The sequence below is a fragment of the Felis catus genome, chromosome B1, assembly GCF_018350175.1.
Source record: "Felis catus isolate Fca126 chromosome B1, F.catus_Fca126_mat1.0, whole genome shotgun sequence".
Lineage (NCBI taxonomy): Eukaryota > Metazoa > Chordata > Mammalia > Carnivora > Felidae > Felis > Felis catus.
In genome coordinates this window covers 46,454,306-46,470,541 of record NC_058371.1, presented here as the reverse complement: position 1 = coordinate 46,470,541, position 16,236 = coordinate 46,454,306, and the positions used below count along the sequence as shown (strand labels likewise).

Below are 16,236 nucleotides of genomic sequence, written 5' to 3'. Positions count from 1 at the left end.
CCAGACCTGGCATAGATAGTACAAAGAGTTAGGTTTCACACACTGCCCTGTTCACAGATTAGAGGATGCTTAATGACGTCACAGGAACAGGAATTAGACTAGCCTCGCGGAAAGGCAATGGCCTGAAGTTGGGGCTGCCGGAACTATTTTCTGGTAGAACCCCTTGGGCTCCTCCTCCAGGATCAAGGGTATTTAAGCAGCTGGCTCAATGCTAGACTTAACCTCCTTTACTGTCGACCCCCTTCGGAGGGCAGGAAACCAGCACTGATCATTCTCAGAAAGCATGTCTCTTTTCCCAAACTTCAATTTGAAAGAAATTTGGGGTTGTCGTTGTTGTTACATTTCTACAGGAGCTTTCTGGGGTACATTTTTTTCATCCTCTCTGATCAGGTTTTGATAATTTTTTATGAAGTCTAGGTGTTCTAGGGGTACTTGGGAGGCTTGATTTTGGCGCAGGTCACGATCTCATGGTTCGAGGTATTGAGCCGCATGTAGGGCTCTGTGCTGACAGCACGGAGCCTGCTTGGAATTCTCTCCCTCTCTCTGCCCCTCTCCCACTCGTGAGCACCCTCACTCTGTCTCAAAATTAATAAACTAAAAAAATGAAGCTGTTTCGGCAAGGGAATCAAAATGTCATTTCAGAGACCCCCCCCCCCACATATATTGCAATAAGAAAATGATGTGGATGTGGCACAGCCTTCCCTCTGCCCCTCCCCCAGCGCCTGCACCCCTCCCCACCCCTTAGTCGGAGAGTAGAGAACTGGACCAGAAAATTATTATATGGAGCTTTCTTCCAAGAAGCAATAAAATGAAACCAAAGGCAAACACTCATCTCTTTTTCCAATTACACTGTCATGTGAATATCCCTGACCAAATGCTTAAACTGGAATTGGAAATATAAGTAATCTTACCCAAGAATTTACAAAAGGACACATATTTTGGCATGCGAGCTCACCCCAGATAGAGTATTTCAACGATTTTTTTCTTCTGTTTTTTGTTTGTTTGCTTTGTTTGAATGGTATGGTGCCGTGGGTGCTTTTTGGGGTGAAGATCAGAAAGTGGACATGGTGGTGTAATGACACATTCGTTACCTGTTTTTAGGGTGCCTCGACGGTTCAGTGGTTTTAGTAGCAAAAGCGTGAGGTAAGACCAAATGCGAGACTAGGAGGACACAAAAAGTCACCCTAGGAAATGAAGAGAATTTCTTTCCCCTAATAATGGCTCACAATTAAACACGGCGGTGGAGGCCACTCCCGAGGAACGACTTCCTGTAGCTTTGCCTCCCTGATAGCAAGGACAGCTCGCGCGCGCGCGCACACACACACACACACACACACACACACACGCCCTCGCGCATTGTGCCTGACAGGAGATATAAGCACTCAGAAACACCTGTAGGCTGTTTGACCTCATTTCTAGAAGAGTAAAAAGAAAACCTGGATATGTATGGCCATACTTGCAATATTGAAAGTTTAAAGAAATGAGTCTGTAGTAGATCAGTGTTTGTGTTAAAGCAGGCATTTGAGGCCATTCTAAAACCTCTCGCCCCAGTAAAAGGGGAAGCCCCATTCACCTTTCCTGGGGCTCCCCGGTGCTCTGATTTCTCACAAGGTAAGGAACCCCTGCCACCAGGCTCCTGCAATTAGTGCGGCGGTCCCCGGAACAAGAGCTTTGGCTCTACCCTGACTGACACCAGGTGACTGGTCAGGCCCCTGCCCCAGGGGAGAAAACCCGGCTCAAAGCTTCTGGGTGGATTTGCACCTCTATCCACCTTCTCCAGCTTGGGGGACTTCCTCACTGGGTTCTGTGTCAAGCCGTCCGCAGCTCAAGCAAAAAAACACGGCACCTTCTCACTGCAAAAAAGTTGGGGACTTGTGGAAGTTTTCACAGTGATTATTAGAGCTTAGTGTAGTCGATGACTATTAAGCCCCCAGTGTCTCCGGTACAGCAGAGCAGGATAAAATACAGTCCCTTCTGTAAGGAGTTTATTTCTGCTGGAGGTGGATGGTGGAGGTGGAGGTGGAGGACAGAGGTTGTATATATGTATATATGTATATATGTATATATGTAGCAGAATGATGTTTGGGAGTACAGTGGACTTTTTCTGGATTTCTAAAATTGGCAAGAGTCAGAGCTGATTTATAAAAAGAGAGAGAGAAGTGCCCCCAACATTCTAATTTCAGAGCTATTCCAGCTATAATGCCAAGAGCTAATTTTCCCACCTCCTGTGGAACCTTCCAAGAAGCAGCATTTCATCAGCATGGATACCACCGCTCCCCTACCCACTCACGCACCATGTCCTCTCTCTTCCTATTGATAGAAGAATGGGAATGTCACATTTTGCAGGACTACAGGTATCAAATAATAAGAAAATAGGAAGTCACATTTTGCAGGAGTACAGGTATCAGAAATGGCGGGGTCTGCTCCCACCAAAGTCAAAGAGAGTAGCCCCAAGAGAATTACTCCTAACATTTGGATCATCTGCAGGAGCACTGGGCACACTAACACTTGATTTCCTCATCGTTTATAAGTTTGCTGACTTGTTCCATACTGCTAACGCCAAGGAGAGAGGGGCGTCATTCCCCGGTTGCCATATTCCCAAGGGATGGAGAGGATTAACCCTAGCCAGGGAGGTTACGTGGATTGAAAACAGGTTTGCCAGGGGCCACTTCAGTGTGAAGCAAAGAAGTCAGAGAGCAGGGTCAAGATGCTGCCAGATGGGGGGCAGGTGGCAGAAGTAACTGGAACCCACAAGGAACTGCAGATCCGTAACAGTAACTGTTTGCAATCCCATCACCCGCACCCTCTGTCGGGGAGGTCTTTTGGAGTATAGTCACCACCCCTACCTGTACCGAAGCCATTAAGGATTATCTTAAGTCATCCAAGAAAATACCACCACCTTGCCACACAGAGTTATGTAAGGAGACGGTGTGTGTTTTCCCCTCCCTCCTTTCTACCATAATGCCTTATGGATAAACTCATGGAGGAGGGAACACAGGAGGGAGCAGACAGCCTGCTCCCTAGTTCCAGACCAAGTTCTAGAGCCCTGTATATGTGCGTGTGCATGAGTGTGTGGACACGTGTGTCTGTGCGCATGGGTACTGGAGGGTGCGGGTGGAATTTTGATTCCGATAAAAGATTAACTTTTTAAAATGGTTTTTGGGTTTCATCGGTTTAGTAAATAAAACATTTAATAGTTACAGAATCAGAATGAGAGGTCTTCAAGGGACGCTGCTACCACGAGCGGTTCCACTAAGCATACTTGTTAGCAATTATAGCTGACCCCGTGACATGGATTTGAACTGTGCGGGTCCACTTACATGCTGATTCTTTTTCTATAAGTACAGTACTGTAAATGTATCTTCTCTTATGATTTTCATAACATATTATTTTCTCCAGCTTACTTTATGGTAAGAGTACTGTATATAACACATGTAACATACAAAATAACAGATGAATCAGCTGTCTATGTTATTGGTAAGGCTTCCAGTCAATAGTTTGGCTATTAAGTTTTGGGGGAGTCAGACTTCTACAGAGGTTTTCAACTGTGTGAGGGTCAGCACCCCCCAACCTCTGCATTGCCCAAGCGTCAACTTGTACTAGGAAAACTAGGGCCCCCTAATATCATAATAGATGAAGCCCCCAAAGCAAATCCACGTAATCAAGTCACTGATGATACTGCAGTGTGATACCTGGGGTAACAAAGATAAACAAATGGTAACCAGGAGTAAAGGGATAGACTCTGTTTAAAGGCTCAGGGAAGGTTTCCAAGAGGAAGTAACAATTGACCTAAAAACCGAAAGTGAGTGAAAGACATTCCAGTCAAAGGGAATAGAATAGTGCCTTTGCACAGCATCGTTTATTTTGGAACTAAGCAAATCTCAACAAAATTTGAAAGGAAGAGTAATAAAGACTAGACCACGTAGAGGGTTACTTGCTGCTGAGGGGAAACTGACATTTACCTGGCACATAGGTGTTGAGGCGGCTTAAGCTTCAGGAGACCTGCTCATATTTACATTTCCCGTATATTATCTTCAGCTTTATTTCCACCACCACTCCCCAAGTTCAAGTCTTCCTTCTATCAGTACCCTCCTTGCAAGCACAGTGAAAATATGCCTCGTTTTGCCTGCACAGTTATTAATAACGCCCTTCTTCATCCTCAAAAGTATCTGAGTTTGGACAATAAATCGTAGTCACTCTACTTTTGAGTGTCCTTGTCTTTGTTGTGCACAAGAGATTGTGGAGGGGGGTGGTGGTGTTAATGTGAAAGAGATAAAGGTGTTGAAGATAATTCTCAGAATTCTGCCTCGGGAACTGATGATTAACTAGTCGAGAGAGATTTGCCAGCTGAAGGTCACCTGAGAGTTTGCGATAATAGTTGCACCAGGAGCCACTTTGGATTTCTTTCCAGGGAGTAAACACAGCCCTTTGACGTACAGGAACGGGGGTAGAAAGGAAATTAAAGAATAAATCAATGAAAGGCAAAAATACTATTTATAACCAAGAAAAAAAGACAATTGCTGAACAGAAAAGTCCCATGTGGAGCTTTGGGCCAGACCATGTGGCAGCAAAATGTGACAATAGTGGGCATAGACTATGCCTGCCTGCTGTGTACAGAGCACAGTCTTCTGCTTGCCTTTGTTTTCTTTGCCCCCCTGGCTTGGTAAGAATCCGCCAATCCTGGAGTCCACTGAGGTCAACTGATAACATGCATAACTTGTCAGGAAACTTGTACAGACTCACTCATTGGCATCACCTGAGAGATAAAGACTGTTTCGAAAGGCGATGATGGAGGAGAGTGAGAACACAGGGGTTCCCAAGGCCGAAGTTCCCACCCCGCCATGCCATCTACAGCCTGCATGGCTGTGAGCAAGTCATTTTCTTTCTCTGGGCCTCAATTTATCATCCAGAGGTCTTGCATATTATTAGCAGCATTCCAGGATTTTGGTGAGGACAATAAAGTGACATCATATATGAGAAGTCCCATGTGAAATATAAAGTGCCATACAGATGCTACATTTTGATATTTTCTTTCATATAGCCTTATTTTTTTTAATGTTTATTTATTTTGAGAGAGAGAGAGAGGGAGAGAACGAATTCCCAGCAGGCTCCACAATGCCGGTGCAGAGTCTGACATGGGGCTCGATCCCCCCAAATGCAAGATCATGACCTGAGCTGAAATCAAGAGCCAGACACCTAACTGAGCCACCCAGGCACCCCTAACATTATTTTTGTTTTTTAATTACATAGATACCAAGTTCTCTAGAGTCCATGGCATTTGCTTTAGTCTGTCCCAGTGATGCTGGGCTCTTCTCTTTTGACTGCTACCACATTTCTAAACTCAGAAGAAAGATTAATTCGGTGAGAGAAACATTAACTGCTCACTTTAAAACCAGAGCCTTATGAAGATACAAAGGACTCTCTGGCATCAATTCCTTTGAGTCTACCTCTCTCATTGTGACCTATGACTTCTACCTCAGAGGCATATGATATGGGTCCAACATTGGAATCCAGGGGGCTGGTGTTCATATTAGGAGATCAGTGACCAGTCAAGCTGGACAGGTGGCTGATGCCACATTGAATGAGCTTCATCAGGCTTTTCTTGCTCGATAGTGATGGATAAAGCAAACAAATTGTTTCTGTCACCATTTGTGTTCAATGCCCGGGCATAGACTGGAATCCTGCCTGTTGCTTCAAGTGAGTTTTAAAAATTTTTATTAGAAGAATCAGAATGGCAAACATCTATCCCTTGAAGGGGATTTGGCAATAATGAACCCTCTATCAGGCAGAGGGAGCTGCTGAGGAGGGAAGGCTTTTTAAGTAACAAGAAAAGGTACTCCTGACCACTAGTGCAAGGGGGAGCAAATTGCAGCCATTTGGGAAACACATTAATTCTTTCAGGTTACCAGTGCCATGCAGTGTGATCAAAGGGGCAATTAATCAAATGGTGTCTTGAAGGGTTAATGCACCTTTAGCCAAAGACTGTGCTCTTGACTGCACGGAAATCACAGTGGCTTCCTCACAGAGTCATTTAGGTTAGAATATCATGCCATTGCCCCCAAAACGAGAGGATGGGAAGAGAAGAATTGAGACAGAGGGAAGAGGGAGGAGAATTCTCACGTTGTCATTTTATGATCTGCTTTTTTTTTTTTTTTTTTTTGGAGAGAATTTCCCCCTACGATGCTCATTACCGTTCCTTCCACGTCATGCCCCCTTGGTCCACAAACAAATACGCATAAATAAAAATTGCCATCACTTTAATCAAAGTATATTTGAAGCCCCTGTGAGCTCACAATGTGAAGTGATTAGAACGGTCTAGAGGAGTCTTTAATTAAAGATGCCATTGACAAGATAACAATGGTTTGTGAATGTTGTTAATAGATCTGAATGGAAGGTGGACCCTAATTCAATAAGAGGAAAGTCATCGGTTCATGAGTTTGATTGCGCATTGTAAAGGAACACCACATACTGTAATTATTTTTATTTGTATGTGTCATCATCTCTTTTATTGCCCATGCTGGAAGTAGAAATAACCTGTCCTATTAAGATATTTAATATATATCATCCTTTCCACTTCACTTAGTTATAGCCTCATAAAAATGCTGGGAGAACACACCAGCCCACACTGAGGCTGCCCTCTGTGCTTTCTAAGACAATCCACACACCCTTTAAAAAATCTGAATGATGAACCTCCTAAGTCCCTCAGTTCTTTCTAATCTCTGAGACAAACCAGTAGTAACTTCCTAGGACTCCATAAAGCTGTAGGCAGACATGGAGTCTCATTCCAGAAATAAGGACGAGCATGCTGGTGGCTGACACAGTGGAGATAACCCAAAGGTCAACTGATACCTTGGTCCAGTGGTGTGGTGTCTTGGAGACCACAGGGGACCAGGAAGCAGAAGCAGAGAGATCCCTAGGTTCTGACTTTAAAGTGAACAAGCCATGAAAAGCCAGGTGGTAGACCGAAGAATGCTCCCCTCACCCACCCAAAGATGTCCACCTTCTAATCCCTGGAGCCTGTGAATGTTATCCTACATGGTAAAAGGGACTTTATGGGCGTGATTAAGGTTAAGGACCTTGAAAAGGAGAAATTACTGTGCAGGTGGGCTCATGGAAGTGTCCTTATAAGAGGAAGGCGGGAGGGGCGCCTGGGTGGCTCAGTCAGTTGAGCTTCCGACTTCAGCCCAGGTCATGGTCTCATGGTCTGTGAGTTCGAGCCCCGCATCGGGCTCTGTGCTGACAGCTCAGAACCTGGAGCCTGCTTTGGATTCTGTGTCTCCCTCTCTCTCTACCCCTCCCCTGCTCATGCTCTGTCTCAAAAATAAATAAAAACATTAAAAAAAAATTAAGAGGAAAGCAGGAGTATCAGAGACAGGTAAGAAACACGTAGTGGCAGGTAGAACAGGGGTCTCCAGCTAAAAAATGTGAGTGGCCTCTAGAAGCTGGAAGAGGCAAGGAAATGGATTCCTCTCTAGCACCCCAAAAAGGAACACAACCTCTCTGACACCTTCACTTGAGCTCAGTGAGCTTCCGACCTGCAGAACTGTATGATAAAACATCTGTGTTGTTTTAAGCAAATCTGTAGTACAGTAACAATGGAAACTACCACAAGCTTCTGTTGCAACCAGTGTACCTCAGTGCCCTGCTTTCCTAAGGCTCAGTCCCTACAAATATCCTCTCCTAACTCTCATGCCAATGTTTTACCTTAGAAATGCCAGGTTTGGGGGAATGTGTCCCGAGGAACATCTGTTCCTTCGACTGCCTGCCTCTGCACATAACCCTCAACCACCACCACTAACAGGAAGGGAGATTCTAGTCCCCCGCTCTATCTCAAGTGAGGTATGACTTTGGCCATGTCACTCCACCCCATGTTATGCCCTGTGTTTCCTCATCTGCACGATGGTATGGGGCTGACAACTTGTAGGTCCTTTCCCAGCCTCAAATAAAATGATCCTAGAAATAGGACTCAGGGTTTGGTCCAGAGGAGTCTGGTTCCCCCATTCAAAATGTAAATGAACTGGGGGCACCTGGGTGGCTCAGTTGGTTAAGCGTCTGACTTCGCCTCAGGTCATGATCTCGTGGTTTATGAGTTTGAGCCCCACATCAGGCTCCGTGCTGACAGCTCAGAGCCTGGAGCCTGCTTTGGATTCTGTGCCTCCTTCTCTCTCTGCCCCTCCCCCACTCATGCTCTCTCTCAATAAACATAAAAAATGTTTTTTTAATAATAAGTGTAAATGAACAGAAAAGTAGGTATAAAACTATCCTAGCCGTGTGCTGCATAGACCCACACACCCCTGTTGCCTGTCACTGTAAAGTGTCTCAATGAGCTGTCATTCCACTTTTCCTGGTAAACAAGCTGAACACAAGCCCGACACTGCATGAAAGATGAGACTTAAATTGTATCTTGGAACTGGTGGTTTACAGGTGATTTGTGATTCCTTTAGTATATTAATTGGTAAACACCGATGCACGTGTGGGTAAACTAGAGCCGTTTAACATATGCAAACACTTTAATCTCTCAGTGTGGTTTTGCTCACATCGCAGCAAACTCAGATACGCACTCTGGTGCCAATTGTAATTCCCCGCCTACCCCATCCCCCCTGATGCCATCTCCCCTCCTGTGATCCTATTTCAGATAATGTCGTGTGGGTGACCCAGATCTTTAAACCCTTACCTGGTTGAGCCTTATGCTTCTATCCTCAGCGAATTGTGCTTGTCGCTTGTTGTAATCCACTGTTCTGACTGCTCCTTTCCCCACCCCAACTAATGGAATATAATGACTTGATGAGCTATAGCATTATTTTCATTTATTTAATGTTTATTTTTGAGAGAGACAGAGAATGCGAGTGGGTTAGGGGCAGAGAAAAAGACACACAGAAGCCAGAAGCAGGCTCTGAGCTGTCAGTACAGAGCCCGACGTAGGGCTTAAACCCATGAGCTGTGAGATCATGACCTGAGCCGAAGTTGGACGCTCAACTGACTGAGCCACCCAGGCACCCCGATAGCATTATTTTCAGTCACTGCTAATCAACCCTCCCAACCCAACATCCTTGCTTATCAATCCACAGGCTGTTTAGAGACAGGAGAGGTAGGACAGTCCCCGTGTGGTTGTCTTTTCCAACACCATAGCATCATCCAAGGCCTTAAGATTGAGTATTTAACCTTGACCAGCCTCCAACTTGCATTTCAGAAACCTTCCCTCTCTATATTTGACAGCTGCCAAGCCCCCACTGTGTGAGGTGTAGCTCTGGCTATTTTCTCAAGATCTACACAACTTTTCTCAAACGTTCATGCCAGGGCTACCTTGCATGTGAGGAAGAAAGGAAAAAAGCATTGGTTCCTGGGCCCTGTCCCAGAAATATGGAATTGAACTCTTAATTGCTGGTGTCCACAAGTATAATTTTAAATAGCTTCCCAAAGATTTATGGACCACTTTATAGTTTCAGGACCATTTAAACACCTTCAAGGAATCTACTGTGATAAAGAGAATATTTTGCTTAACTTCTCTCTTTTTCCCCTGTTCTGCTCCTCACCCCCTATTCTCCCTTTCCAAAAGTCTTTTCTTAAATGGCAGTTATGGAAAAAAAATCCTCAGGTGACCTGGCTGGGGTTGAGTGATGAGCCACGCTGGCTTTCAGGGGCCCATTTCTGTAGGAGGTTCTATGATGTTATTTTCCTGGGGCTCATCTGAAAGGTCTGGTCAGAGCTGGAGAATAAGACAGGTGTCTAATTCAAAACAACAGAAATAAGAAACCCAAACCCTGTGATTTTCATCCACAACAATGTTAACATTCAGGTCAATATAGGAGGATTTTAATGAAAAGAGAGAGAATAATAGTTAACAGTGTGTACCTTCTTGGGTAGGAAACTTAGGAAGCGGGAGCTACATTGTTTTCTGAGCTCTAATTTTAAGACTAAGTACAGCTTCCATCTATCTGCCCTTTATGTCTGTTCCATTAAAATATGATTTAATTATGTATCGACCCAGGGTCTGGCATAGTAAAACTATCATTACTCTCCTGCCTGCATTCCTGAGTGATACTCTGGGTAAAGGTGATCAAACCTACATTAATCTATAATATAGACCATAAGGAGGAAAGGTGGGAACCGTAATTACCAAGCACAGCATGGCAGACAACAACAACAATGAAAATCTCATCTCGAAATCTGGAGCTGGTTGTTTCCCTTGAAGAGAGTGACGCATTCCCAGCCCAGAATCGGGTCAAGTAATGTTGAGAGCAAAAGCAAAATGTGCACAGATCCACCTCCAGACCTGCAGTGGTTAGCAGCTGCCACCTCGGAGCTGCCCTTGTTCAGCGCGACCTTCGTGGCCAGCGGTGTGCAGGTGGGCGCTGCCGAATGACAGTCACTACGTGGCCGGCTGGTGTGGCCAGCATGGCCAAGCTTGGACCAGCTTTGCACTGCCAGCAGCAGCACCCCTCACCCTCCAGCACACATTTATGCAGAAGTCAGTGACCCCGCTGATTTCATTATAAGTCTAGAAAAATTTTCCCTGGGCCCCTATCTCCATTCATTCATTCAAAAAAAAAAAAAAAAAACCCTACTTTTGACACAACTTCAAACTTAAAGAAAGGTTGCAAGAATAATACCACTTCCAACCATCCCATACCCATATTCACCAGTGTTGACATCTTACCAGTTGGCTGTATTCTGCTCTCTTCTCTCCATATGTGTATATGTGTACTTGTGTGCATATATGCACAAAATACATATCTACAAACACAAGTATATGTATGTATTCTTGTAACCGTTATGAACAAGATGTCCTTTGATCCCTGGGTACTTAATTTTATGTATCCAAAAAAGGAATTATCTTGCATAACCGCAGCACAATTTTCAAAATCAGGAAGTTAACAGTGAGACAATTCTATGATCTATCCCACCAACCTTACTCAGATTTCGCCTGTTATCTGAATAACGTCCTTTATATCTACCGTCATGTGCCTTTTAGTCTCCTGTAATGTGGAGCAGTTCCTAAGTCTGTCTCTGTTTTATGACATGGACAGTTTTAAGAGTGCAGATCAGTTCTTTTGCACAATGTCCCTCAATTGGGGCTTGTCTGATTCATAGTTTCCTGTGGCTAGACTCTGATTATGTGTTATTGGCAGGAATGTTACAGATGGATGCTAAGTTCTTTTCACTGTGTCATATCGGGAGTGATATTCTCTGTCCGTCCATCCCTTCGCTGCCAATGTTGACTTTGATAACTTTGGGTAGGTGCTGTCCATCAAGGTTTTGCGCCATAAAGTAGTATTTTACCCTTTGTGATTAGTAAGTACTAATAAGTACTCAGTACTAAGTACGTACTTACTAGGTGAGTACTAAGTGGGAAGATACTTTCAAACCCTATGAAGAGTTCTTTATTACTTTCCAAGTGTTCACCAAGTAGATTAACATCCATTCATAATTCTTGACTGAGTCAAGTATTAATGTGGTTGGTTACCAAATGACTTCCAACATTTATTAGCTGGCTTTCTGTTGCATAGGACAGTTTTCCCTCATTCATTCATATCCATAGATCTCATGAGTTACGTTATTCAATGGGTTACAATCCTATACTACCATTATTTACTTTAATACTCAAAATGTTCCAATTTGGGGCCAGTAGGAACCACTTCAAGCTGGCTCCTCCATTCATCTCAAGAAATATTTCTGAGTGCTTACAAGTGGCGTTATAGACCATGATGAAAGGGAAAAAAAAAATCCCTGGCCTCATAGAGCTTACATTCTTGTTTGCAGGAGACAAAAATAAATAAATATGCAAACAGTATATTGCACTAGAGGACAGTAAGTGTTGTGGAGACAAGTGAAGACCAGCTTTGGTGTTGGGAAAGGTCAGGGAATGCCTCGCTAGAAGGCATCATTTGAACAAAGACCTGAAGGGCATGAGGGAGCTGGTCATGTGGCTGGAGGAAAACTTCCAGACAGCACCCAGCGCTCCAGAACAGCAGAACAGCTGTGATTCCTGGAGGTGGGAACACGGTGGCATTTTCAGTGGGATCCTGCTGGTTGCCGAGTTGAGGACTGACTGTGGGAGGTAAGGGTGGATGCATTGCCAATGTGCCTTAAATTCCCTTAAATAGCGCACATCTCTAAGGCCGCAAATTTTTTGTTAAAGCGTATCTCGTTATAAGGACAATTTATCGACTTACTTAGCCATCTTCAAAAGCACAGTGTCTGTGAAAATAAGACTCTTAAGGAGGAAGGAAAGGTGGGCATTCAGCGTTGGAGAAGCAGAAAATCTCCACCCGCTGAGCACATATTAGGTGATTTTTAGTTTTATTATTATTTTTTTTTTAACTCTCAACAATCTTAGAGTCCATGTTATTTTGCACGTAAGGGAAGTGAGGCTCAGAAAGACCTGGCTTTCTCTTCTGCCACGAGGGATGTGGTCTCCAGCACAATGCTGTGAAGAGCACAGGGAGGACACAAGTGGGACCTTAGCATGTTCTTTTATTCACTTTTCTAATGTTCTCTGCAACAACTCTTCTCATGGTTTCCCTTTCTGGAACTGAAAAAAAGTCACAATGTGAGTCTGTCTTACCAGATTACCGGGCAAAATGCTCTTGTGGCCATTGGAAGCACCCTTTCCCGCCATGAGTATTTGTGGTTGGGGGCATCATCTCTGCAAAGCTGGCAGAGTTTTCCCCAGAACCCTCATCTGCACTGTGTAAGCAGAAATTTGAATTCAACAGCCTTGTTTCCATACACTTGCCCAACAAGCCACCTGGCTACATAGTACTAGCTCTTAAATTATTGATCTTTTTATATCTGTAAGTGTTCATAAATATGCATGGCATATGGTAGGCTGGATGGATGGATGTGTGGGTAGGCGGGTGGATGGATGGATGCATGGGTGGGTGGATGTGTGGGTGGATATGTGCGTGGGTGGGTGGGTGGGCGGATGGATGGGTGGGTCAAACACAAGGAAAAAGACAAGTAGCAAAAGTCGAACAGAACCAGACTTTCCCATGTACACCAGAGTGTGTGATGCACCACAGTGATTCATATGATGGCTTTGAAGTCACTGCTGTTATTCACAGTTATCATTAGCTCACAGCAATTTTAGAAACCTGTGTTGCTTTTTTTTTTTTTTTTTTTTTGCCTAGCAAGAGCATGGACACTTCCTTGTCATAGGTACTCTGGGAAACTGAAATGCCATCCATACTGTCCTTATGAATCTTTATTTTGCTCAGACCCAGTTAAAGGCTTCTCTCCCCAGACTTCTGTCCTCAAATGTCCTAAGTCTGTATCCATGACTACACTTGGACTCCATCCCCCCTCCCCCCATCTTTACTTGGGATGTCACAAGAGCTAGCAATTGGACCAGAAATCTGCTGGTGGTTACAGGAAAGGGAAGTGCATCTGGTCACAGAGGGCAGGAGCCCACGTGGAGTCAGAAATTTTGGGTGTATTTTGCAGCTCCACCACTTTGAAGACTTCTCTGTGACTTTATGCTGTGAACACCTGCCTCCACAGGTGTGTGAAGAGCTGTAATTAATATTGGTAAATCTCCCTGATTGCCATAGGTAGAAGATGGCAGAAAGGGATAAATGATTATTAATCTTGGGGAAGAAAAACGGTGAGATTTAAGTTTTGCTCCTTCCCCAGAGACCTACACCCACAGACACTGTTTTCACGGTAGGAGGATTAGATATAAATCTTGATTCACTTCCTTTGCACTTGTGGAAATGCCCAGTGCCTGTTTAATGCAAAGCTCCTGTTCCCTGCTCCGCCGAAGACTCGCGGTGCTCTGCCTCTGATTCCTAATGCTGTTTAAGTTGTTACGGAGAGGAGCCTTGCTATTCACGAGTGTGAGAGTTCATCTAATTAGCTGATTTCAGTTCATTTGGCATTAAATAATTCCCCAAATTCCCATATGTTTGAACAATATGTTCAACAAGGGGGATGATTCTCTGAAAGCAATTAAATCGTTCTTTTAGGAGAGCTTGTCATCGGTCACTCATAAGCATCCCTGCCTTTCCTGCCTGTGATGAATGCAAACAGCAATTACACGGAAAGCGCTTAACCTTCTCTAATGGCCGCTGGCAGGCATCCACATGCAGGCTGCTGCTTCTGGCGGCTTGCAGCTCGCGCTGGAATTTTACTTCCCCCCACCCCTCCCCGAACCTCAAGTATATCGTTCTAGGCTGTTCAGAGAGCGTTTGTTCTTGCTAATACACTACTTTCCAACCCCGCCCGCCTTGCTTGCCTGCTCTGCTTAAAGGTGAATGCAGACATATTTTCAGTGCACCTGTACCCCTGGTTGTACGGGAGTAACTGTCCACTTTGGACTACGGTTGCCTAGGTGGAAGACTGAATGTTTTAAGTCTGTCTTCAGGGCTTCCTGGAGAAGGAAGGGGATAGTGTATTCACGTTCAGGTCTGTTTTAGATAGAAGATGCTCCCACCCACTTATTCACCTGGACTTCTTTTGCAGAGCACATTAGGAATCGTAAGCTATAGGATGGCCGTTCCTATCTTGAGAGAGAACAAGCCGTGTCAACTAAAGCAATTCAGAAATTAATAACATGTTAGATATACTCCTAGAAAAACTGTGTGTTTATACAAGATCGTGGAAAAGGGGGTATCTTTTAGTGCTAAATTCCATCTTCTATCTTGCTCAAGGGGTTGCTTTTTTGATGAGGGATGACATATTTAAATGCCCTTCCTAAGTCGGGTAAGAGAAAACTTCAGAAATAAACACCAATCCTAGCTCTCATGTAGCATTGTCCATCTGAGTGTCTTAAATTGCTTTGTTGTCTATATTCTGTAACACTGTATTCTTACAAGTGAAAAATACAGCCCTCTCCCCGGGGCGGGGTGGGGGGGGGGGAAGTCAGCTTGTTCAAAAACACATAAGCAGTTGGGGGAAGAATGAGCAGACTTTGGGGTTCTTCGCATCATTTGGGGGCAGAGATTAAAACCAAAAGACAGGAAAATGAAAGAAACATTCAATGAGGTGATATCATTTCCCTTTAGTTAAATTTCCCTTTCTTTTACTTGTTTCATGACTATTCCCACTGTCAATAATTCACAGTCCAGAAAAATCTGAACACTAGGTTTAGATGGAATGACTTTGACTTTAGAACTAAAATAGGAAAGAATTGAAAGATATACATTTATCTGTTTGGTGGCGCACATTTATAACTGTCTCCTGCGCGATCACTCTATAACCTGCGTGTTTATGCATTGGCAGAAAACAAAGGTTTTCGAAAGCAGAAGTGACACACTCAATCTGGGTATAGTTGACGCATTGCTTTGTTCCCTAATAAGTTGTTTTATCACTTACTAACATTAAAAATATTTGTAGATTGTGTTGTTGGGAGAAAGGGATCAGTCGTTCCTATAAAGCTCTCGGCTTCGGTCGTTGACAACGTCATCAACAAGAATAAGAATTCAGCAGTCGGCATGTGGCATACCAACCAGGTGTTCGCTGTATTCTATTCTGCCTGTATTTCTGAAGAAGCACTTCTCATTTCGTCACAACCTAGATTTGAAACCTAAGCTAAACTCGGTCCGTGTGCTTGAGTGGTTCAGAATAAATGGCTGTTGCCCAGACCAGCCATGTGCATGTAAGGTGCCGTCCAGGAGAGAATCCTGGGAAACAGTTTTGCTCAACCTGAAGAAAACCCCAGTCTGTAACTAACTTCTCATTGAAACATACCCCCTTCTTTACATGCTTCTTGTATCCTTTCCCAACCATCAAGCCTCCAGTCGGATGGATCTGAGGTGCTCCTGAGTCCTGAAGTCACCTGTGGCCCCCCAGACATGACCGTCACCACACCCTTTGCATTGACCATACCACACTGTGCCGACGTCAGTTCTGAGCACTGGAACATCCATTTAAAGAAGAGGACGCAGCAGGGCAAGTGGGAGGTGAGACCCTATTCTTCCTTTATAAAAAATGGGATTTTGTTTTCACCTATGGAATAGATTTAACCTTATGTTCTCTTAACACGAGTCTGCTGTGAAATCTGTAAGCATTTTCTTGTTTTTTCAAAGGGTTGATGGTGTGTGTTTTACAACATCCTCAAGGTACTGGCTAGTGTTTTTCCATGATAATGGAAAAGAGGAGAAAGGGAGGATCTGGGGCTTTTCTGTTTGGTTTTAGAATACATCATTTCTATGTATTTACTCACACAGGCATGTTACCTTTATGTGCCCATCCTTGGTCCATAAAACCGTTACTCCTGTCCTTCCTCCCAGACCATGT

The 16,236-nt window shown here is 44.1% G+C and overlaps 1 protein-coding gene across 14 annotated transcripts in view; it reads left to right on the top strand.

Annotated features, from left to right (window-relative positions):
- UNC5D (unc-5 netrin receptor D) overlaps window positions 1-16,236 on the top strand; it is a 566,092-nt gene that overhangs the window by 492,828 nt on the left and 57,028 nt on the right. For all 14 annotated transcript variants that reach the window (XM_023252623.2, XM_023252628.2, XM_023252624.2 and 11 more), the window contains one exon: window positions 15,731-15,899. In XM_023252623.2, the coding sequence (XP_023108391.1) occupies window positions 15,731-15,899 (169 nt within the window). The remainder of the gene's footprint in view (window positions 1-15,730; window positions 15,900-16,236) is intronic.